Source organism: Vidua chalybeata, chromosome 9, assembly GCF_026979565.1.
Source record: "Vidua chalybeata isolate OUT-0048 chromosome 9, bVidCha1 merged haplotype, whole genome shotgun sequence".
Lineage (NCBI taxonomy): Eukaryota > Metazoa > Chordata > Aves > Passeriformes > Viduidae > Vidua > Vidua chalybeata.
In genome coordinates, this window is record NC_071538.1 from 8,778,243 (window position 1) to 8,803,462 (window position 25,220).

The 25,220-nt window shown below is 45.2% G+C and overlaps 1 protein-coding gene across 1 annotated transcript; it reads left to right on the top strand.

Annotated features, from left to right (window-relative positions):
- Positions 1 to 6,268: 6,268 nt before the first annotated feature.
- Positions 6,269 to 25,080, top strand: C8B (complement C8 beta chain). Its single transcript, XM_053950989.1, has 12 exons — positions 6,269 to 6,443; positions 7,801 to 7,942; positions 8,993 to 9,134; positions 9,794 to 9,935; positions 11,959 to 12,091; positions 12,737 to 12,934; positions 14,285 to 14,525; positions 16,277 to 16,405; positions 17,113 to 17,276; positions 19,372 to 19,525; positions 21,433 to 21,501; positions 22,857 to 25,080. The coding sequence occupies exons 1-12, from the start codon at positions 6,379 to 6,381 to the stop codon at positions 23,006 to 23,008; spliced, it is 1,731 nt and encodes a 576-aa protein (XP_053806964.1). The 5' UTR covers positions 6,269 to 6,378; the 3' UTR covers positions 23,009 to 25,080.
- Positions 25,081 to 25,220: the final 140 nt, after the last annotated feature.

Below are 25,220 nucleotides of genomic sequence, written 5' to 3' on the forward strand. Positions count from 1 at the left end.
TCCTGTGATCGTCCTTGTCGTGGCTGGGATGCTGAGCTGAGAGGGCTGCAGGGCCTCTGCACTGTACCAGTATTGTAGATAACTCAAATATCCAGCTTGTGCAATTGTTTAATCCCTCATCCTTCACTAGCACTAAATTCGTCACTTTAAATTTACAAACCAGGGAACCCCACCAGCCATCCTGTTACCATCCCCCCCCGTAGGTTCTTGATCTTTACCTGCCATGAAAAGATATTTTGATAGATCGTAGTCATCCAAGTGTCTGATGAAACCTTTCATCTCAATAACGTACTGGGCACCTTCTTTGCAAAAAATGTTTACTCCGTGGTTTTCATTCATTTTTATTTCTGCATTCTGACACTTATTTTTTTAATAAAGATGAGAAAGATAAAATGACTGTTGCAGTACATTTCTAAGCCTACTTTAACTTTACCTCAGATAACGACCATTTGTTAACACATACGGACACATTATTTTTAACTTTATGTGTAATGCATTCAGCAACAACAACAGAAACCAACAAATTTTTAGAGATTTTTCCATTAATTTCTGTAACACACCATGTAATACTGTTATGAATAAAAACATTAAAAAAAGGTGTCATTTCAGTAAGTTTGTTTCATAGCTTGTGCTCCTCTGGGATAATTCTGCCAGACTTTAAATGCAATGTTTGTGTCTGGCATGGCCTTTATTTTTGACAGTGGAAATACCTGGGAAAGGAGAAAATCCTCAATTTGGGGAATAACTAATGTTGAACACCAAGTGTTTCTTACCTTGCAAATGTGTAACTTGCTGATTTTAATTGCTGCCGCCACTTTTTTGGGCTCTTTTTGGGTGTTTTAGGATGAGCATCCCAAACCAGCAGGTGTTTGTATCACCTCCTGCAAAATCCCACATTGCTGGGACAGCCCATGCTGTGTGATGCTCCCAAAGCTGGTTTATCTTTGTGGCATGAAAAGCTGAAATCACTTTGCTCACTTTTTTCATTCAAGTGGGATTTGAAATTAAAGATGTGCATTTAAACATGACAGTTTTGAAAGCAGAACCCCCCTAAATTTTCCAGTAATGTGCACAGAAGTGATAATAAAGCTCAGCTGAGAAGGAATTTTCCCATTCTCTGCCGAGAGAGTAACGCAGTAAAATTTAAGAGTAAGAAATACATGTTCTATGTACAGGGAAAGAGAGAGGTGTGGATGTGTGCACATATATTTTATTGTGTTTCAACTTTTTGATGTCTCATGCCTGCCTCAAAATGCCCAGTAGGTCATGGTGAAACATCCCTTGCCTTTGTCAGTGAACATTGTTGAAATACTTGGATCCCACTTGAGAATAAAGGTTATTCTGCTGTGGTGAGAGCACTCCAGTGTTAATGGCATTTTGATTTGTGTGTAGGTAACTGTACCCAGGTGTCCTTGGAAGGAAGAATGTCATCTCTGGTTTTCAACCAGCTATAAAACATCAACTTATATAAGCCACAGCTAAGCGTGGATTTAAATTAAAATGCATTTTTACAGCGAGGGCTAAATCTGGTCTTGTTCCTCTTCTGGTACCCTCACAGTGAGGCTGGTTGCAAAATCAGAAAAATTGGCTCATGTTCTACAGCTGTTGTGTAAACTCAGTTTAAAAATACAGAATGAGCAGGTTTGAGGTGTAATCTGGCAACGGTGAGGAAGAGGAATCTGAAGGAGGGAGGGAAGGACCTGTTCTGTGTGCTCAGGAGGGATAAGAATGTATTCTACTGTGCTGTGTTTATGTGCTAAATCACATTAATACTGCTGTAACTCAGAGTCCCTGTGTTGTGTATGAGAGTGCCCAGCTCACACATGCCCACTTCAAGAAATGGTCCCAGTTTAACCAATGCTGATTAAGGCCATGATCTCATGCAGTAATGAGAATTTCATTAGCAAACAGTTTGCAGAATGAGTCTGTGGTTTTACAGCACTGAGAACACTGTCAGATCTCTCCTTTTTCTATGTCAGTGCCTTCTTTGCTTGTATAGACTGGGAATATGCAATTTTCACTCCCTCACACTGGATTAAAGGCAGTGTTTTCTGTGCTTTAATCTCTACTCAGTGACAGCTGCTGCAACAGAGAAGGTAACCTCTTTCTGGCTGTTTTTTAGGTTGTGAAATATATTTTCATGCACTGTTTCCTTTTTTCTTTCCTTGCTTTCTGAAGAGCTCCTTGTCCTGTCAGGTTCACATTTATGGCTTTCCTGGCAAATGCTGTTCTCAGTCAGAAGAATATCACGTCAAAGGAATGAGAGGGGATATCTGCTGGCAGTTTTCCACAGAGGTTTGAATCTGTTCTCTGCATTTCCCTCCCTGAGCCAGCGTGGGATGCACAGAGAGCTGAAGGAACACAGTGAAAGTCCATCTGAGCAGCAGGGAGTGCAGGCACAGCTCCTGGCTTCTCCTCCTGCTCCTGCTCGTGCCATCCTGGCCCTCAACCTCCTGCTCCTGCCTCTGGGCTGATGTTACTGCTGCAAAAGCCATGATTTGTAAGAGTATTTCTCTCTTGTGCTGAGGTCTTCCGTGAATTCTTCTCACACTGATTTGCTTTTTAGGGTCAGCCCCATTAAAAACCTTTATTATGTTGTTTTTAAATACCCCGGGTAAGACTGGCTTGGGGAAGAATAAAGTGGGTTTGGTGGGGTTTTTTTCTGGTTTTACTTGCTGTCTGAAGCTGAATTGCACATTTCAGCTCATGACAGTGAGGAATATGGGGAGATATCCTGATAGGATTTCCTGAGTACCTCTAACATGGCCTTTCTCTTTATGAAATTATCCTACTGGAGGCAGGAAATATCAGGTCTATTAGTGAAACAGCTCTCCAGCTATTAGTTTTTAGAGCTTTAAATAGTCTTATCTCAACGGATGTGTTTGCCCTGTGGCTCATCTATCACCCTAAAATGTTTTATCTGTTTACCTGAAAAAATCTCAATGAGAATAATAGCCTCAGATGTTGCCCATTCAAGGGGCTTTTAGATACATTTTTTTTTTAAAAAAAAAAAGGTCTTTTAAGATCTTGTATTATTTGCTGGCTTTTCAACCCTGTTTCATAGCTCCTGTAGCACCACTTCTATAAATACTCCTCACCAGCAAAGAAAGGAAATCACAATAGATTAAGGGAAAATCAGGTTAACAGGCAGCAATCTCTGCCCATTCAGCCTCAGACATTTGTGAAAATAAAGGATTAGGAAGAATTACTGCCAGGTACTAGCTGCAGGAAAAAAAAAAAAAAAACCTTTTGTGACATCTTTGTCTTCTCTAACAGTTATTAGAGAAGAACAGCTCTCAGTGTCAGAAGTGAGCTGTGTTTGAAATGAGAAGTCACAATGCTGTGAGATGTTGCATTGTTTGTAAATTTTGTACTGTTCATTTGACACACAGATGATGAGTATCTTTCTTTTTTTTCCTTTTAGAAATGCTGTTTCTAGTTTGAAAACAAGTTGGTGTGTGTGTTGTCTTGAGGTCTGATGGAGAGGAGATGGAGACAATGGATGGGACATGGAGGGGTTTTCTTTATCTTACCCTCTTCACAGGACTTTAGAGCTTTTAGAGTAGGTGAACCTGTGCCAGATTTGGCCTCAGGCACAATGAGACATTATTTTTAGTGGATCAAGAGCCGGAAGAGGAGAATTAAGTTCAGCAAGGTGAGTTTTTTATGCTCACAGCCTTCCAGAGAACAGCCTCACAGCAGAAAATAACAATGTTAGTAACAAAAATGGTGATGCAGTGGGGTTTGTTGTAAAAATCTGGAAGTAGTCTTTGGTTGTGAATTTTACCATATATTTGCCACCTTGTGCTCTTCACAATTAAAATTGGTGGGAAGCTTCCTTTTACCTTTGGATGAGTTTTTCCACAGAAGGAAAAACGTTCTGAGTTCTAAAGCCAGGAATAAAACAGTTTTCTCAGAGGAGAAAAAGCAACTTTTTGAAAAGTGCACTGATAATTCTGTAAACAGCTGCTTGCTGGCTCCAGTCTGATTTTTCTTTCAGCTCTGATGTATTTCAGTTTTTCTTTTAACAGGAAACTGCCATTTAAAGAACCATCATGGTTGGTGCAACTGTAGAGGAATCATTTAGAGGGAACAAAGGCTCCCAAACTTGGAATATTAATTCTGCAAAGGATGTGTTGCACTCGCAGGCTCCATTTTCATGGTGGGCATTTGATTTTCAAGTGTGATAAATGCTAATTCATCAACAGAGAGAGTTGTTTTAGGACTTCAGCTCATCAGAAAGCCACAGTCACCAGTGGAGAAGGAGCAGCAGTGGAAAAGAGGCAATATTCCCCCTGATCCATGGACCTGAGTTAGCAGAAAATGACGTGTGCTTGCTGTCATAAATTTCATGTGTTAGACCTACTTCTAATTAAATCAGGTTGTAAATTATGTGTAAAACCTGATGGTGCTTTTTAGTTCTCTCTGAAAAATGTGTTGAGCTGTAGGAAATTCTGTCTCCTGGGTCCCTGCTCCTGTTCTAGCCTCACTTCTGGTAATTCCCCACTCCTCCTGCGTGTTCATTCACCACTGAGATATGATGAGAGGCAGCAAAACAAATACAAGCAGCAGAGAGAAGCTTGAGAATTCCACGTGCTGGGACCACTGTCATGGTTTGAAGTTATGTCTAGAGGGTGCTCTGTGTTTATAATCTTGGTTTATCTTTTACTGCTGTTGAAATATTGGATGTATTTCCCAGCCAGCAAAGGTCCCGTGGATGGAGAGGTCCTTCTGTAAGTGGTTTTTTCTTTTTTTTTTTTTTTTTGTTGTTTTCTTTCTCGTCATGGACAAATGATTAACAACTGAATCAATTGTGCCAGAGGTTGAGCAAGCTGTATCACACAGGCACATCTTGGGTTCAGGCTGGGGCAAAGTCATTTGGAAGAAAAAAAAAAAAAAAAATCAGGCAGAAAAGGCAAACAGAAAGCTTTGCACAGCCTGAATCATCTCCCCTAACAGTTTGTCCTCAATGTCTAGAGGGCAGTTTATCACCGTGCTCAGTAGCTCTGGGTTAAAAAAGGGCTGTCTGAAATGCAGTCTTTTATTTGGAGCAGATTCCTACAAGGATTCACTTATGTGCCTCTCTGTGTTAAATTGTTATCATCAGGCTGCCATGCCAGAAAGGTGTCTCAGCCAGTTGCTGATTTTGCAGGGATGTTGCTCCACAGGCAGAATAATGTCATTTGTAAGGTAACTGTGACATTTTAAGGTGTAGCACTTGGCCAGAAAATGGCACTGAGGTTGTTGGGTTTGTTTGTTATTAGTGAGTATGAATCATTTTATGTGTAGCACCCATCATTGCCATAATGAGCAAATTAAAATGAATTTACTCTTTGTATCACCAAAGCACTCAGAGATGTGTCCCAGGGTGAGAGATTGTGCTGCTGAAAGCCAGAGTTGCACGAGTCAGGCTGTCTTCTCATTGTCCAGCAAGGGGAAGGGTGGGAAAACACAATGGTATTCCTCATTTTGTGCAGGAAAACACAGATTCAGAGAACTTTGCTCTCTATAAGATGCTTGCTGTAGGCTAAGCCTAATAGGAAGATGAAAGGAAAGACTCTCGTGTCTCAGGAATCAAAAAGCTGTACCTGGAGGGGGAAGCAGCAGGATTTGAAGGCTCAGCAGGCAACCAAAGAAAAACTCTTCCAGGTTCTGTCTGATCTGCCTTTGAAAGCCCAACTGAACTGATGATGGCCACCAGCCCAGGGTAAGTTCTCAGCCCAGTCAGGACCATTTAAGAGAGAGAATGACTCAGTGCAGCAGCAAGAAAACACCGAGACATTACATTTGATACCCTGGCAGGTCCTGCTTTCTTGGGCTCAAGATTTTGGGGATGTGGAGCAGGGAATCTCTGTGGCATGGCCCAGCCAGGGCTGGGGCTCTTGTCCTCCCCAGCAGCAGGAGAGACAGGGAATGGCACTCTCAGGGATAAGACTTTCCTTGAGGCATGAGAATAAGTGCTTATGCCTGGTGTCTGACCTTCCTCTGGAAGACAGACATGAAAAGCAGCAATAAATAAATGATTCTGCACTCTCTTCCTAGAAAGCCGACTTGAGTTTACTTATCACTTCCTTCTTGCCAAGACTCAAATATGTTTTGTTTGTTGAAATATTCATTTTCCCCGTCCCTTGAAAAGGAGCATTACAAATGAAAGTGCAAATCGCTCCTAGGCACAGCTTTGCTGGCCTCGGGAAAGCCGTGTGCTAACCACTGCGGCGTTTACCTTGTGAGCCTGCCAGGTGCTGGGTCATCTGCTGTTTACAGGGTGGCAGAGCAGCTCTGCAGTTCCTCTTTTTGTGCCTGAGCCCTGCTCAAACCCCCACGGCAGACAGGGTGGGGGTGTTGGCGTTGTGGGACCGCCGGCGCTACCTCGGAGCGATGAGCGCCCAGCTGCTGCTGCTGCTCTGTGCCGTGCTGGGCACCCAGATTGCTCGTGGCTTTGGGTGAGTGAGGGTTTCTGGAGCCACATGCAAGGGATGACAGGAGAAGCCATCAGGATCAGCACAGGCTTTGGTGTTGTACGGGCTGCAATTGCTGTCGTGAGCGATTCCTGCCGTCTCTAACGAATGGCAAAAGCCGTCGTGTGGACGCTGCGTAGGGCAGCGTTTCCGCCGTCAGAGGAGCAATCCTGGTGATGAATTGGAGCTGACAAATTGCCACGCTCGTGTTGTAACGTGGGATTGTTTGAACATGCAGCCTCCTTCCGTGCTGGCTGCCCCACGGCGTGCTAGGCACGCGGGGTTGTTTCCTTCCAGTGCAGAAATGGTGAGAACGTGGCTGAGGGCCGTTCCTTTCTCTGCTGGTGTAATAGATTTTGCTGTTTCATCTTGTAATCTTTCCAATCTAACTATATTTTTGCACTGTTCTCTGAACTTTGAGCTCTGATTTCATGCCTCAGCAAGCTGATGAGGTTTTGTAATTCCTTTATTCCGTGTGATTTTTAATATGCTATAATGGGAACGCCATGCCAGGCACTAAATCATACTTAAAGCTTCAGCTGATGCTGTTCCTTGTCGGGGTGGAAAAATTGGGAACGTCGCTGTGGTAGTTTCCTTGTCAAACTGGGTATGAAAAGAAACTAATTGTCAACATTTTACTAAAGCTCCCCACTGGAAGGAGGTGCAACAAGGGAGCATTTGTCTGGGACAAGGATTTAATCAGAAATCCTGAATCTACCAAAAGAGGAGGCAGCATTTTAGCTGTGGCATTGTGGAAACCTTGGAGACAGCTGTCACGTGAGGGAGTGAGAGTGGCTGGGGTGAAGAGTAAAGGCTCACACTTGGGGTTCAGGTTCATTACTGGGTTGAAAGGGATTAATGGGTTAATGACTCATGAAGTGAGAGTAGAATCTAAGACCAGTGCCTTTGGCCAGCTTGGGGGGAAATGGACTGCTGGACAAAGAGAGAAATTAAGCCTGGTTTTGAGAAATGCTGAGTGCATGCCAGGCCTTTCCTTGGGACTGATGTTCATCATGGAGGCATCTGACCTTGGAGCCACGGAGTGAGGGCAGCAACTGATGGTGAAGGTTTTACTGCTTGCACAGCTTGAGGTGAAGCCCAGATTGGTGGACTGTGGGTTTAGTTTCCCATGTTGGCACTAGAGAGTGGATCAGGTTTTTGCAGAACCAGTGCCAGTGGAATCGGTGCCATCAGGATGAGGACTGAAATCCAGAGGTTGCATACACAGCGTGATGAGTGCTAGTTCTCCTTGGTGTGTGGTTTCACCCAGGCATAGGCTGAGGGGCCAGGTCCTCAGAGCTCACAGTTTCACAGCCTGAAGCTCTCGTGTTGTTGGACACAGTGGCCAGGAGTCCCCGAGCCCCAGTGGCAGCGTGGCCAGGGGCAGGCACGCCCGCTCCGTGAGTGTCCCACCACAGCCCCGTGACTGCATCCTCTCCTCCTGGTCCTCCTGGAGCAAGTGTGACCCCTGCCAGAAGAAAAGGGTGAGTGTGTGTGCTCTGGGGGGCTCTGAGAAACCAGGAGGTGGGACCTCCTTCGAGCCGTGGCCTTTTTGTCCATGGGGTTGGGCAAACCGAGGGGGGCTGCCAAGGAAAGCCCTGTACAGGTGAGACCATGGGTTTTGCTTTCAGGTGGCTTTTAGCTGTTCTGCTCACCACCCCCACTAATTCCAGTGCTTTCCAGGGTGTGCCTCACTGTCCTGAGAAGGTGTAAGGCCAGGCTTTGCAGGGACTTTCCAACACAGTCCTGTCCTTCCAGCATCAGTGCGAGGCACCTTCCCCACTAATGGTCCCCTGTGGGACCTGGAGACACTCGGTGCCTCTCAGGATTAAGATGCTTTTTCTTGTCTGCCAGCCAGCATTTTCCACCTGAGAAGCCCCATCAAATGAAAGTAATGATCCCAACAGCGTGAAGAGCAAAATCCCCGTTGCTGGAGAGACCTCTGCTAACAAGCTGGAGAAGCTGTTCTCAAGCTTGAGCAGAAATAACCAGTGATGGGAGCTGGGGGGGAGAGTGAAGCTTCGTATCAAAGAGTTAATCTCAGAAGCTGGGGAAAAAAGGAGGGCTAACATATTGGATGGAGTAATTGACTGCTTCACAGCAGTGTTGTGGGCGGAAAAAAGTCCCTAATGATACAGAGGGGCAAGTAAATACACTGACAGAAAATAACAAGGGGTGTCGTTACCAGCACTAATTGAAAGAGAGGAGATGGAACTGGATCCTTCCTTACTCTTGCAAAGTCCCGCACTGCACTGTCAGGCTCATTTAAACAAACTGTCAAAGAGAAGCAAACTTTCCTTCATCCCTCCCAGTCCTCAACCCTTCCTCAGTAAAATTAAAACTGTCGCAGATCAGAAACCTTTGAAACGAGGCAAATTACCAGCTTCACGCTTCTGTGCTGACACTTTTCTCTTTTAATATGACAGAGCGCGCTTAGATCAGATCCCGGCGACACAAAGTTTGTTTTTCAAGCAGAGAAGCGTAAAATTCACCATTTCTGCGCACTTGAGTCAATATTTTTTATTTCATCACAGTACAGATTTGCCCGCCTGGAACAGCCCTCTCAGTTCAGCGGAGATCCCTGTGATGCCTCTGACAGAGAGGCTGAGCAGTGTGTCACAAACAGTCCTTGCAGGAGTAGAGCTCGCTGCGATGGGTTTGTGTGTGCGGTTACAGGTAAGGATTTGGGGACCGGTGCTGCTCAGGTGTCACTTCTGATGCCACTGTGCTGGACTTTGTGCTTCTGCAGGAGTTTGCTGGGCCGGGGGGATGCCAGGAATTGCCCTGGCTCATTCCATACTTGTGTTCGTGTCAGCGAGCCTATCATCCATCTTTAGAACCTGCAAATAGGAAATTATTACCTGGCTATATCAGCAAAATCTGCAGCACAAGTGACAGCAACAGGAGCTCAGCACCTGAGATGGGGCAAAGGAAAAGCCTCTGCTCTCCATCTTCCAGAGTTTTGGTGAGACTGAAAAGGCTCAGTAACTGTGGACATGGGAAGAGAGGAAGAAAATAATACCATATACAAGGGCTGCTGAAACAGCATGTTTGTTCTCTCAAAATGAAAAAAAAAATAGCGAAAACATTCTATGCTTTTTTATACTTTTAATTATTGTGTGTTTTTTCCTAAGATGAGCAAGGAATTTTCAGATTATGATGCTTTTGAGTGAAACTGAGCAGATGGACTTTGGGGATCCATATAGATAGAGAAGATTTTTTTTTTCCCAGCTAGATTTGAACCATTCATTCCAGAAATTTTCTATTTTGCTCCTAGACTCCATGTCAGGGAGTGTGATCACAGATTTATGGGTGACTTTCCCCTTCCATCCTAGGGAGATGCATTGCACGGAGGCTGCTCTGCAATGGGGATGACGACTGTGGGGACCAGTCAGATGAGAAAAACTGCAAAAAAGTGTTCAGGAAATGTGACCAGGAGATGGAAGAGTACTGGGGAATAGAGAATCTGGCAAAAGGGTAAGGCTGTGACTTTGGTGAGATGCTGTTTGACTTAAGGCTGGGAATGATCTAATGTGACTTCAGACACTGAACAGAGGAAAGCTGGAGCAGTTGCTGTATCCAGGAGTGAGTTGGGATCCAGGAACCTGATCCAAAGCCTGAGGGACATTGACCTGCTGGAGCAAGTCCAGAGAAGTTCACCAAGTTGGTCAGAGGGATGGAGCAGCTCTGCTAAGAGGAAAGGCTGAGAGAATTGGGGTTGTTCAGGCTGGAGAAGAGAAGCTCTGGGGTGACCTCATTGCAGCCTTTCACCTGAAGGAGTGAGCAAGAAAAATGGAGAGAGAGATTTACAAGGGCCTGGAGGGACAGGACAAGGGGGAATGGCTTCCCATTGCCAGAGGACAGGGTTAGATGGGGTATTGGGAATGAATTCACTCCTGTGAGGGTGGGGAGGCCCTGGCACAGGGTGCCCAGAGAAGCTGTGGCTGCCCTTGGATCCCGGGAATTGCTCAAGGCAGGGTTGGACAGGGCTTGGAACAACCTGGGATGCTGTAAGGTGTCCCTGCCCATGGCAGGGGGTGGGACTAAATGACCTTTAAAGATCCCTCCTAACCCAAATCATTAATCCTTGGATTTGTTTTCTTACACCCTGTATTGGTTTGGTGGGGAGGGGGAAAAAAGTGTTCAAATTCTTTTCATTTCTTCCATGACATTGAGAGGTGGTGGAATTTTTGTGCTTTGTGTGAGAGGGGTAGGGTAAACCTGCATATTAGCAGCTCTGTGGGGATTAAAATCTAAGTCTGAATTGATTCAGCTTTTGCAGGCTAAGATTGTGACAACTTTCTATAAGATCAGACTGTGTGAAAAGAGGGTTTTTTTCCTTACTCTGCAGGGAAAAAATTGCTTTTTACATTAAAAAAAAAGAAAAGGGAAAATCATATTGCAAGGAAAAAATATAATTTTCTCATTATTCTCTGGAGATATGGCTTCTGCACATGTCATTGCTAATGCTTTGTACTTCTGAGTTTAATCAAAATTAAAAATAATGTTGGACAATTATAGGAACATGCTTCTCATCTCTTTGAAGCCACAATTGCTCAGTAATTTGCTTTTAGTGGACTTCCCTTTTTTTTTTCCAGATTGTTCTAAAATTAGAGTTAATTTTTTTACAGCTTCAGTGTCATTATCATGCAAGCCTCTCTCCCCAAAATCAGGAGAGGCAGATCCAACAGAGTCCTGGAGCACTGATAGTTTTTTGTGGGGTTTTTTTTTGATGAAGTTTCACCTCACCAGCAGCAATGGGAGAAGCAAGTGATGGGGTTTAATCTCCTCATCTCCACAAACTGCAGTGCTGCATCCTTTCTTAGAGCAGACAGGTTAAGGTTTCTGTCCATCATCCACTGAAATCAAAGGAAAACTCCCTGTGCTTTCAAGGAGCAGTTGAGCTCTTGCTTGAGTGCCTCTTTTCTTGTTCCCCAACCATTTTTACTGTTATCTACTGACCTCTGCTTGACCCTTGGCCAGCCTGGCAAAGATTTTGCCTGATAAACCAGAATGAAGAAGTGGGAATTCAAAATCAGTCTGGATTGATGGCATGGATTGGCAAACCTGCCTTTGAAGGTTCTGATGGATGCTGTGGATATTTGGGGGTGCTCAGGGTGAGCAGCCTGGTGGGGTGGGGGTTTGGCTGATCCAGTTTGTTCTGCTTTTCCTGGAGAGTTCCAGTGAATGCCACAAAGCTGCCAGTGCTGGTGGCAGTAACACTGGTGTCATTCACAGCTGGGGGATGAAAATTGCCATTTATATTCATCAAGGGTCAAAATTCAACTCTGTCTTTTGCTTTCTCATTAGTCAGGTCCTTTTGCAGCACCTGGGTTGGTTGGACAGTGAAAGAGGCCAAGATTTCTTTTGGGGTTTCAAAATAAAGAAGTGTGAAACAAAGAGCCTGTGGCCAAATAAAACAATCTTTTGCTTTTCTCAGCCAAGACATTCAGTGCTTAGCTCTGAATTGATGGTACCATAAAATGTTGCTGTTCTGCAGGTTGAATATCTTCACAAACAGCTTGGAGGGGTTGGTCCTTGATCACAGGTACTATGCTGGGGGATGTTCTCCCCATTACATCACAGACACGAGGTTCAGGAAGCCCTACAACGTGGAAAGCTACACACCAGAGGTGCGTGCCAGATGTGCCTGCAAATAAACCTACACACACATCTTCCAATGGATTTAGTGCCCAAAGCTTCATTGCTGGATCAGTTTGTAAAAAAAAAAAAAAAAAAAAAAAAAATCACAAAATTCTTGACACCCAATAGGATCAGGCTGATTTTTACCCTATTCTAGATCATCCTCATACCCCATGTACTCCACGATGTTGAACACACCACATGCTTTGTGTGAAAACTTGTTCCTGTCATGCATCAAAGCTGGATTTCAAATATCATATATTTGACCTTAGTGCTTCTGATATCATGATGGTTTTGAGTGCTGCCCACTAGGAAACCTGTTCTTTTTAGAATTTGTAGTTTAATTGACGCCCGTGTTTAAGATTTCACCTTCTTTGCATGAGATTGACATATTAAGTGAAAGCCTGGGGACCTTGCAGTGTGGAGGAGATGGGAGCTTTCCTGCTGCTGTAAATCAAGTATTCTTGAAGTACCTGTGTTAATAATAATAGTGCTTTGCAATTATACAAGGCTTTTCATCTTCAAAGTGCAAGCATTAATTCATGAGTATATTTGTGTCTGCATTCCTTCCCCACGCTTCAGGTGTACAATCACTGTGCAGGAAATGAGACTTGTTGTTTTTCCTTTCTGTTTAGACCAAAGGCAAATATGAATTTACAATGACTGAATATGACTCCTACTCAAATTATGAAAGCAGTGTCCTGAAGGCAAAAGCTTCGCAGACAAGCTTCAGCATCGGTATAAAAATACCAAAAGTGTTTGAACTTGGTTACAATTCAAATGACATGAGGTTCAAGAAGTTCATGCAGAGGATTAAAAGATTTTCTTCAAGTGTAAGCACTGCTCCACTTAATTCCCTGCTAACATGTTCCCTGTAAGTGTGTGTGTGTGTGTGTGTGTGTTGGTTTGAGGCTCCTCCTCAGGTCAGCAGCCTGGACTGGGATAAATCAAATCCTTTCCCCAACTGGATTCTGCCATTTGTTCAAGTCTTGACTACCCCACAATGCCTTCCTTTGTGTTTGCAGCGTCCAGGAGCTTTTCCATTCAGCTCTCAGCCAGGATCTGGGCTGCTTGGCCTCTGAAATCAGCCACAGCTGGTTGAGAGGACTTGGTGATGCTTGAGGGTCCCTTCCAGCTGGGGATATTCTCTGATTCTCAGCGTGGTCTGTCCACTGCCCTGCTGGGCATCCACCTTTGAATGCTTGTAGTGAAAAATTGAAACTGAAAAGCCTGTTCAGCTTGAATCTGTAACTCCTATGACTGCCATAATGTGTTTTCTCTTTTTTCATCTGTTACTGCCATAAACAAAGGTAGCTCATATCAGTGGTGTAATACTATCACCAATCTGTGTCTCCTTTCAGGAATGGCAAAGTATTCCTTGTGTTTGCTTCCTGCAAAGTGGAATTTCTCACAACAAGATCAGAGTCTGATGAGATGCATTTGCAACATACATCCATAAAGAAACCAAATATTAAGTCCTGATTTTATTATTTAAGGTGCAGTGCTCTATACGGATCCCTCCCTGATGTGCTAGTCCTGCTGGCCCAGATAGCTGAACACTAAATCCTTTGAACATAATGGAAGACATTTTCTGTTCCAGACTTTGATGCCAGAAAGGGGAGAGAAAAAAATTATCCATGTTTACATATCTACACAGAGCCATATAAATATGTGAGTGTGTGTGTGCGAGAGAGAGAGTGTTTGTGTTTTCTTCTTTCCTTCCCATTTTGATAAGGGCATAGTCTGTGAAATATGAATCTGGCTCAGCCAGAGAATGGCCATTTCCTGTACAAATCATTATTTCAGATGTCAGAACTTTTCAGGAGAGAGTTTGTGAGAGATGAAGTTTTATTAGGGGTAAAGCAGTCCTGCAGGATGCTGAGGTGTCCTTGCGTTCTGGATGTGCCACATCAGAACCTGGACCCTGCCTTTTCCAGTGTCCCAGTCCTGGCCTGACTCTCAGGAACTTCTACTACTGGAAGTTTTGCTTTTTGCAAAAAAATGGAGAGTTTTTTAAGAAATGAAAAATAGTTAGGAGATTTCCACTTACAAGATTTCCAGTTGGAAACTGTGAAATTAATAAATCCCGACCAGCGCTGATGGTTTAACTGCAAATAACAAATTCCCATTGTCACGAGAATGGCATCCCTCACTCCTCCTGGGCTCTCCTGCCTTTCCTGCAGTCCAGCAAGTTCATCCACGCCCGCTCTGAGCTGGCTGTTGGTGTTTACAAGCTGAAGCCCCGGGCCCTGATGCTGCATCACGAGTTCCTGCAGCGGCTCCGGCAGCTCCCCACGGAGTACAGCTACGGGGAATACCGGGAGCTCTTCAGGGATTTTGGGACACACTTCATCACGGAGGCCACTGTGGGAGGCACCTATGAATACACTTTGGTCATGAACAGCGACGAGCTCCGCAAGGCGGGTACGTGCGTCTGATGGCGGGTCTGGGGCCAGATTTTGGGTGGGAGAACCTCTGTGCAGGCACACAGGGATGGCTCAGGTCTCAGAGGGAGATGATGGGAGAAGGAGTCAACTGCATCTCAAAGAAATCCTGCAGGAAATGTGGGAGCTGAGGTTGGCAGTGAATAAAGAGGTTTTCAAAGCATGCTCGGCATCGTGGGCTGCATTTAGTTCACAAAGAAAGGCCCTGTGGCAAGCATTTTAGACAACACGTTTTAGAGGCTGACAAGATGTTGAGATGAATGAGAATAGTGGATTTTAACACTTCTGTTGGCTTTGAAAACCTTCACCCAAGTTCTTTTTCCACTGCCTTTCAAATGGCAGTTTTGGAACACCTTTAGCCTCAAGAGCTTTTCCAGCATGTAGGAAACAGTAAATAATTTGCTGGGTGACTCCTGTGCCTGACATTGCTCCTGCTCTTTGGCTCTGGCTCCCTTTGTTGTGAGAAATGATGATTGTTGTGTAGGACAGAGCGAGCAGTGTGACATTAATCAATAGCTGCACTCCCAATTATTTATTCATTGGCAGGGGAGTGAGGAACTGCCTCTGCTGTCTGTTTGCAGAGGCATTTACTGGGCTCTGCTTTCTGTAATACTCTGCTTGTTTGTTCTTCTGCTGTGTGGGAAGTTCCTTACCCTGGAGTCAGAGAGAGGGACAGAATTTAGATTCACATTTCAGGTATTCTAATTCTAACAGAGTTTCCCAATTTCTCAGCTGTTGCTGAGGGCCCATCACAAGCTATGTTTGTTTGAACTAAAGTGTGTTATTGTTTGCATCAAAATGCTCAGTGTCTGCCGACCCAGATCAGGATCCTGCAGCAATAACAACATCTTCACACAAGTGCTGAACTGGGCTGTAAGTTCTCAGCAGGGCTTTGTAGGTCCAGTCTGAGAATTCAGTTTTTTCCCTTCAAATCCCTCATTATATTTGCACTGTCCGTGCTGGAACTAAAGTTTTCTTTGGCAGATCTGGTATCCCACCCTGAGTGACATGGTTGGTACTTGCTCTGCTCTCACACAGAATCCAATCTGCCACATCTTAGAATCATGGAATCCTTTAGGTTGGAAAAGCTCTCTAAGATCATGGCATCCAGCTGTTAACCCAGCACTGCCAAGGCCACCACTAAAACATGTCCCCAAGTGCCACATCCGCATGTCCCATGAGTCCCTCTGGGGTTGGTGACTCCACCCTTGCCCTGGGCAACTTCTTCCAGGGCTTGATAACCCTTTTAGTGAAGAAATGTTTCCTGATGTCCAATCTAAATTTCCATGTGGCACTTAAGGCTCTTCTGGCAGCAGAGAATTGGAGATGTGAGCTGGTAAAAGGAGGAAAAGCTATTTCATCTGTTCCTCTTAAAAAACCTGGAGCCTGGGGATGGGGAGGGGTGGTGGGTAGTCTGTGCTTAGGCATCCACTGTTTTCCTACCCACTGCAGCTCTGCTTAACCCAGTACAGCTGGGTGGGTGACGAAAATCCTCCTCTTCCCGCATTTACCTTGCATTTCCACTTGGCCTCTGAGTTCTGTTGAACACAGAGATTTCATTTCATGTAGTTCTGTTAAGTATCAAACAAAACCCCAAAACTTAATCTTCTTCATCATATCTTGTTTTTCTTTTCCTAAAGCAAAAATACTTATCAGCTCTCATTTTCTGTGTAGATGCACATAAAACATGAAACAATTGTATTAAAAGCTTACAATTTTTGTGTATTTAAGGTTATTCTCTGAGTGATGTCCAGAAATGTGCACAGAAGGGCTTTAACATTGCTGTGGATTTTGGTAAATTCTCGGTGGGGCTTGGAGTAGATTTAGCTGGCTGTAAAGCCCTTTTGAAAGAGATTGGAGGTAAGCACAAAACACTTCTGCCATTTCATTTCTTTGTCATAGTGAAAGGAAGGTTTTGTCATCTTGCCTGCCTGAAACATTTCCCTACTCCCTCACAGCCACTTTTGAGTCTGCTGGCTAACCCCAGCCAGGTTTAACAGAGGGGGAAATACCTCAGAGCTTGGGGTTTTTCCAAGATTTTCTGTGTAGAGAGTAAATATCTGCTCAGCATCCCAAGGAGATGATCAACCATCACCCACCTGGCCAGCTCTGTGTTAAAGATCAACCCCCACCTCTCAGCAGGGCAGCCCAGCAGGCCTCTTTTTGCATCCTGATGGGGAAAACAGGGAGGTGATGGTGTTGGGGGAGCCTCTGGGGACGTGGGGAGCTGGGGGTGTGCACGGGAGGAAGGTGCACCTGGGAATACATATGGAGGAGAACAGGGAATATTCCTGGTGGTGAGGAGCATCGGGCTGTGGAAGAAACTTAAAGCCATGGGGAAGGGATTTAGGGAAGGGATGCAGGGTGCAGGATGGGGAATTCCTGCAAGGGAGCAGGAGGGACACACTTTGCAGGAAGCCAGGTGAGCAGCACTTGGGGCCTTTTTCCTTTGCCCTCTGGGTGGGAAGGGTCCTGCATGGGAGCGTTTTTGCTGTTAGCTGATAACTGCAGCCCACAGAGACCCAGCGTGGGCAGAGCTGGGCGCTTCCCTGAGTGCACTTTTGCAGACAGCACTGCCAGGAAGCAGTTTGTGGAGGATTTCCTGGCGCTGGTCCGTGGAGGGGCGAGTGAAGACATCACCACGCTGGCCCACAAGGACCTGCCCACGGCCCAGCTCATGCAGCACTGGGGAGATGCTGTGCAGTACAACCCTGAGATCATAAAGCTGAAGGTACTGCACCCTTCCACTTCCTCCAGCCCCAGCTGAGCTCCTTGAAGAGCTCTGTGTTTAAATAAACAGGATTTAGATGGGAAAAAAAAAATCAGGAATAACAGACTTCATTGTGCAGCTTCTGTAAGAGAGTATTCAGGAATGCAAAGGTGGGATGCTTTAAAGGGACTGTGGTTGGAAATACACAAAGTAAACAGCTTTAACCCTTTACCCTGGCTGTGCAGATGGCATTTCTTGATGATCCACCTTCTGTTTCACCAATGTATAACTTACCAAAAATTGTATCTGGCACCATGCATTTTATAAGGACTTCTATTTTCCTTGATGTTTATCAACTTCTGTGAGCACCAGTGACCACTCTTTCAGGTGGTTCATTGTGCATGCCTGGATGTTTGTGCAGCTTAGCTGAACCTTAAAAACAGGAGTTAGGCTTTGAAGAGGCAAGGATTTTTGATCCCTGGAGAGATTTAGAAATGCAAAAAGGCAAGCAGAAGTGTGTAGCAATTCTGCCTCATCATCTTTAATGTCAAAATGAGTGAATAGTACAAAGGTGCGAGAGAACATCCTTTTAAACAGGAGTTTGGACTGGTAGAGGTGGAAGTTGATTTATAGGTTTTTTTTTCATTGTAAAATTTAATTTTAGGCAAATATCTTTACATTGGTAAAAGGGGGTTGTTTCTCAAGAAAGAGGTGAATTCTAAAAAGGTGAATCAAGCAAAAATCAGTAATTTGGAAATACAGCCAGTGCCCATCTGGCACTTGCTGCAGCCCCTGCTGTGCTGTGGATTGACCTTCCAGAAATGCACTGGGAGGTCTCAGGGCAACAGACAAGAGAAATGCAGACCTCTGCACCAAATCCCCCACACAGAAAAACCTCCCATGAGGAATTGAGGTGTTCTTTGTCTTGCCTGGCATCACTGACCAGGCTGCCCAGTGAAAAACCTCAGGCGGATGTAATTTGGATTTGGTATCTTCATTTCCATACCAATATCCCTGTGGGGCTGGAAGATCAAAAGTACCAGTGGAGTGTGACTAAATGTCAGCCCAAGAATGCTTAGTTAGGGAAAACTAAAGCAAATCAGTTCATAAATCATCTGCTGGAGGGACTTGGCAGGTCACTCTTAGTGTATTTCCTCATTTGTATGGTCTGAATTCAAAAAGCAAAGTATGGATCACAGATAATTGATGAAGAGTGGATGTACAGCAGCAGGAAATGAGGATTTTTTTTTTTTTAATTGGAACATTCTTTAGTTCTTGTAGTTTGAGCCTGTGATAGCAGGAGGGTGACTTTATGTGTGTGTGGCCTGCATGGCAGCATCTCTGCAGTGAGGATGGGAATTTGGGATGGAATTGTCATCCCACTGGTGGTAATGGGTGACTGGCACTATTGACACCCCACTTTAACTTTCCCTTGTTCACAGGAGGAAAATAAATGAGTGAGCCAAAGTCTCCTTGGTCCTGCATGTTCACTGTGCTGTGCACACTCTTTTTTCTCTCCCCAACCCCATCTGCAGATGGAGATCAAATCCTGTCACTTCTGGAAGGCAATGAAACCCTTATCTGGGCTCCACAAGGATAAAAAACAGCCTTGAAATGCAGCAGTGGTGAAGGTGGAAGTGCAGATGTGCATCCCTGTGACTGGTGCCTCTGGCTGTGCTGGGGGGCTGTAGGAGGAGATTTTTGTGGATGGTTTTTAGGGGGGGATTCTTAAAATAAGAGTAAGAGATCACTTATAAAATGTAAGTTTGGGCAAATCTGATCTAAAAATGTCTGTACCAGAAAAATGGATGAGAAAGGATTTAATGAAACTCCTGTGCAAATTAGCCTGTTTCTTATCCGACAGGTTAGCTGCTGTACTTTGTTACACCAAAAATTTTGTTACTCCTTTGGTGTTGGAAACCAAGGGGAGTATCCCTGGGAGTATTCCTGGCATCGTGGCCTCATTTTTCACAAGGTTTTAGCAAATAGCAATGGGAAATGTGGAGTTTGTGCCACACAGCCTCCATTTCCCCCTCCAGCTGTGCCACTGCCGAGTCTTGGGATGTTCACAGCATTTTGAGCTTGGGAATTAATGCAGTTTCTCCCCTCCCCATAGGCAGAGCCGCTGTATGAGCTGGTGACTCCCTCTGACTTGGCTGAGTCCATGAAAATAAAGGAGAATCTGCGCCGGGCTCTGGATGAGTTCCAGCTGGAGAGCAGCTCCTGTCGCTGTGCTCCGTGCCACGGGAATGGCATCCCCTTCCTGAGAGGTACAGGGGTCCTGCTCCTCCTTCCTACCCTCTTGATTGAATTCACAGAATCACTGGGTTGGAAGAGACCTTCAAGATCATCGAGTACCCAGCCCCAACACCTCAGCTAAACCCTGGCACCCAGTGCCACACCCAGGCTTTGTTAAACACATCCAGGGATGGTGACTCCACCACCTCCCTGGGCAGGCTATTCCAGAACTTTATCTTGAATAAGATAAAGAATCTCAGAATTTATTCCAACCTTTATTTTCCTTGGCACAACTTGAGACTCTCATTCTGTCAGTGCTGCCTGGTAAAAGAGACAAACCCCACCTGACTCCAACCACCTTTCAGGGAGCTGTAGAGAGTGATAAGGAAATTAGTTGGGAATTTGTGGGGAGCATGTGGTAAGCAAGTTGCTCTTTAGATTTTCCTGTCATTTCTTTACCAGGGAATTACTCTGTGTTTTTAAAGTTGCTGTGTTTGTAGAGTCCTGGTAAGTAAAGACAGTAAAGTCAAGGGACTCCTTGTCATGGGAGTGACCATTATCTGTATCAGTTTTTCAGGAGAATTTGTTACTTCTCAGTTATGCATTTAAAAAAAAATCCTTGACATCTTTAAGTCTCCTCCTTTAGCTTTTAAGATTGCTTCTTTCCTCCTGGAGAAGTGACTACTGTCTCAGCATTAATTAGTGTTTGTAAAAGGGTTTTGAAGATGAAAAGCACCATATAAGTGCCAAGCACAGTGATCCCCACCACCACCTCCCCCTGTTTCTGATAGAAGCTGTCCTCTTCTGTAAGCAGGCTGTGATTTAAAAAATGAAGGGGAAAAATAAATTGAATGAAAACCACTCTGCCTAAACAAGAGATATATGATGTGATGAGAGCTTGTAACAAAGGGACCATTTTGTCAAGTGCCTAATTCCAATCTGCATCTGCAAAAGTCCTGATGAGAATTGTTATCATCAAATTGTATCTAATGCAGAAACGATCACTTCAGGTACCAGCAGCTGATTGTAGCACTTCAAGCATTTGTCTCATGGTGACCTTTGTTTAAATAACTTTGTAGGAGCTGAGTCCAGGTTAGCATTTCATTTAGGATCTTCTCAGCAAAGGTTTTAAATGACCATGTATTTTCCTAAGTGGGAACTCTTCTCCAGGATCCTGACATGGGATGCACATTCCTGGGCAGCCAGGGCAGGGATATTGGGCTTTTCCTCTTCCACAAAGCCAAGTTAGGATATTCCTGTCCTGGCTGCTCTTTCTTGATGCTGCAGTTTGTTCTTTATCAGCTTCACCAAGAGCTCTCTCCACCTGCAGTGCTGTGTCCAGGTCTGAGACCCCAAATGCTAAAAGGACACAGAGCTGCTGGAGTGAGTCCAGAGGAGGCCACAGGGAAGGCAGGATTAGATGAGATGTTGGGAAGGAATTCCTGGCTGTGAGGGTGGGCAGGTCATGGCACAGGATGCCCAGAGAAGCTGTGGCTGCCCCTGGATCCCTGGAAGTGTCCAAGGCCAGACTGGACAGGGCTTGGAGCCACCTGGGACAATGGAAAGTGTCCCTGCCCATGGCAGGGGATGGGATGAGATGAGCTTTAGGGTCCCTCCCAGCCCAAACCATTCCAGGATTCTGTGATCTCTCTTGGAGAAGAGCAGGAGGACTCTGTGGTCCCCTGGCTTGTGGAATTGCAGCAGTGAGTGTGAGGTTGAGTTGCAGGGCAGGAACAAATGTCTGGGGAGGTGTGAGGGGGTGCAGGGCAGTCACAGCTCCCCTGTTTGTTGGTATTGATCCCTTCAGCACTGGAGAAAAACAATGGCATCTCACCCACTGTCCCTTCCTCCCAGAAGATGAAGTGCTGGGGAGCAGTGGATGCCTGCTGGGAAATGTGGCTCCAGGTGTGTAATTCCCACCATCTGTGCTTGCTTCCAGGAACAGAGTGTGAGTGCCTGTGTCCCCTCGGCTACAGCGGCACCGCCTGTGAGATCAGCAGGAGGAAAGGTGAGAGAGACCCAGGAGACAATCCCAGCTGTGTTAGGGGTGTCCAGGGCTGGCAGCTGATGGATGGGGACTGATGCCAGCCCTGGCTGTCCCCAGCTGGGCCCCTGCAAAAGGGACAGATGTATTTTCCCTGCCCACTTCTGAATTTCTGTGCCCTCTTGAGGAGGTGGGTTTATTTTTGCATGTACATGCCTTGCAACTGTGTCAAAATAGAGATTCCTGCCTAGTTCACAATCCCTGGAAACCCACAGGTTTGTCCTTAGGAAACAGCTCTGTTTCCTAAGCTTTTCCTTTTGATAAAGCCAGCATGTTGCAAACTGTTCTCCCCCAGATATGCTACCATGCATTTTAATCTTAAAATCTTGTTATGTTGTTTTGAAGCATTTATTAATGCTTCTTGGTCACTTTATGTCTCCGCTGTCTCCTGACTGATGTTCTTAACTCCTTCTAGTTTAGGATCATCTATGAATTTAATCATTTTGTTTACTTCTTCCAGCTCATTAATTTAGATGCTAAATAATACCAGATCCCAGGCACCCAGAGCTCTGGCACCAACCCACAGTTTGATGCACTGCATTTATCACTGGCTTTGTTTACAGCCTTACCCAGTACTCATTCTGCATGGCTGTGTCCAAACTGAGCCAGGCTGAAATGCACTTTAAGCCAAGATTTCACTGAACAGGGGGTCAATTTTTGGGTATTTCTAAGGCAGTCCATGGAGCCTTGAATGGTGGAGTCACTGACACCTTAGCTCAGTCTGTTTTTCACACTCATAGTCACATCCAACCCTCCCAAAGCTCACATCCATCCATTTGTCAACACTGTAACTTCATTTCTCGCTCCCATTTCCTCCTTTTATGTGTCGCCTCCGTGATTCTCGGTGTTTTGAATTTATGTCACTCACATGCTCAGGGTCCAGAAGAATCAGTGTAATAGGAAAAGCATTGGAGGGAAAGCTGAATAATCAAGCAGCAGTTCATTGAAGTGCTAACACTGCCCCTACCACCTTGAAATGTGGCTGAGACAAGTTTAGTTGGTCTGTTTCCTATCTAGGCTTGGACTAAGACAAAGAGAGAAACATCCTTCAAGCAAATATAAAGCTAATTGCCCATTTTTTCCCCCTTTCATGTCTACCTGAAGTGTAGTTTGAACGAACACCAGAAATGCTGAACAGAGAATTAACACCTCTGAAACAATCCCTCATTGTTAATGACTCCAGTGTATTGTTAGTGATGTGGACAGGGGCAGAGCTGTTTGTATTCAAATACGGCTCATGGGAGCTGACAGCTCTTCCCATGGAAAGAGCTGCTTGTTTCTGAAGGTCCTTTCCAGCTTTGTTGTTGTTTCTTTTCCAGATGCTGCTGTTAATGGAAACTGGGGGTGCTGGGCCAGCTGGTCCCCGTGTTCAGGAGGTCAGAGGACAAGAAGGCGAGAGTGCAACAACCCTGCCCCACAGAATGGTGGCTCCCCGTGCTCAGGGCCAGCCTCTGAGGCAGTCCCTTGCTAGAAGGAATCAGTAGGGACTCATACAAAACTGATTTAGTTTGGCAGACTGCTTGGGAAGACATCACCTCACTGGCTGAGTTGGCCTCGCTCTGCCCATGGGTCTCATCCAAATCAGAAACATTTCAGGAGACACTGGGAGCTGGGAGGGTGTTGGGAGCCACACCTTTGGATGTGCAGTTGTCCCGTGGGATTGAATGTGCTTACTGACCTCAATATTTGCCTTTTCCCTGTTTTTATTGCAATGGGCTAAATGAGACAAGCTTTATCTCTGCCTGTTTTTGGTAGCTGCATGATTTCAAATTGTACTGTCTTGTTGCTGAAGGTTCCTTTGAGATAAGAAGAGACACTTTGATCTTACGTGCAGCAGGATGTGCACTGATGCACAGCTTCTGTGAAGGCAGCTGTGTCATGTGGAGCAAAATCCAGCACATTAAAGCCTAAATCCCAATGAGCACAACAGTATCCAACGTGACATTCAGAGCCACTGTGCCTCACTACCCTGCTTTCCCAATTTATTGTACTGTTCCCACCCCTGCCATGGGCAGGGGCACCTTCCACTGTCCCAGGTTGCTCCAAGCTCTGTCCAACCTGGCCCTGGACACTTGCAGGGATCCAGGGGCAGGCACAGCTTCTCTGGGACAAATGATACATTTTGAAAAAGCTGTCTGCACATCCCCAAGGTCTTCTGCCCTTAGTAGCTGTGTTTGCCCCAGACAAGCTGTGGTTCATAAGTCTGATCCCATGAAATCCAGTATTCCAGCTGCTGCTGGGTCCACCCAGGGACATCTGGGACATCTGACTTGGAGAGAGTTCACTGTGAAAAGAGACAAATTGGTTTGCCTTTTGTTGCCATACTGGGTCTGTGTATCACAGTCCAGGTCTAACAACAGAGGAACTTTAGAACCCTGTGCACCATTTCATGAGCCTGGATCCTTCCAGGGATTTGCCTCCTGCAGCTTCGGTGGTGGTACATGATTTTTGCAAAGACATTTGGTTGGGCCTGCTGTGAAATAACCAGCTTTGCTCCAAAAGGCAATTCCACCAGTGCAAAGTTGTTCATGAGTGCTGTGAGTCTTCTAACACCTGCAAGGTCAAACTCTTCTTCTGAGGGTTTTTTAGCAGAGCTGGTGATGGTGGGCTGGTATCGCCCGTTCCTTTCCTTTCAGACTGATGCTGTCTGAATGTAATTCCTGTGAGAGCAGCTCAGGCTCCCTGACATCTGAACAATGGAACATGCATTTAGTTGTAGCCCTCATGCCGCCTCCACACTTATCCACAGGGCTCCTGTGACAGCTTGAAGAAAGGCAGAGCACATTGCATATGTAAAACAAGAGGGCTCTGTGCTCATTATGGCCTTCATCATTTAGCTGCCAACCCAAAACATTTCCCTTTTCCACTGTGTAGCTGCAATATCTTTTGTGTGGTGGAAATTTGCCAAGAGATTCTTTTTTTGGGTCATGGTCAAAGAGGCCAGTGCTTGTGTGAAGCAGGATGTGCCTCCAGGTTTTTTGCAGGGGCTCTGTAGATGCTCTGGAGGTGAGGACCTGAGCATGGTTCACCTCTGAGGACACAAACTGCAGTGCCATTGCCTGCCCTTCTTGAGAATCTCCAGTGTAATCTGATTAAGGGCATTTCTCAGATGAGTCAAGTGGCTTTTGTAACTTTAACCACCTCTCCTGATCATCAAGCTGGTCAGACACACAGCAGTGGTGCCTCTCTCCACTGCTGTGGCAAGGACAGCCAAGTGTAGTGACCTGACTTGGGACTGTTGTTCCCAAACCTGAAAAACACAGATTTTTGGAAGTGGTAACAGTACCTGAGTTTGTTGTGGTTTTGGTTTGGGTTGTGGTTTTTTTTTTTTTGGAGGAAGAGAGGAGAGGTTTGACAGTCATCAGGATCATCAGGATAGTCTGACTGAAGTATGATTTCAGCAGTGGCTAAATATTCAGCCTGTAGGCTTAGAAACCTCTCATAAAGGACATAACTTTATCTTGTCCTTGTGATTTCGTGCTTTGATTCACCTAACTAATGATTTATTATAACCTGGAGGGTAATAAAAAATACTATGCTGAAGCTTTTATTGTTTCATTTTGGTTGCCATTAAATTTTGGTACCGTCTTTTACTGGTGTTCCTAACTCTCCCTCCCTGTGTAAGTTCAGATTAATAACCCTGGTGTGAGGGCTTGGGAAGGCTGTGCACGTGTTCAGCACTG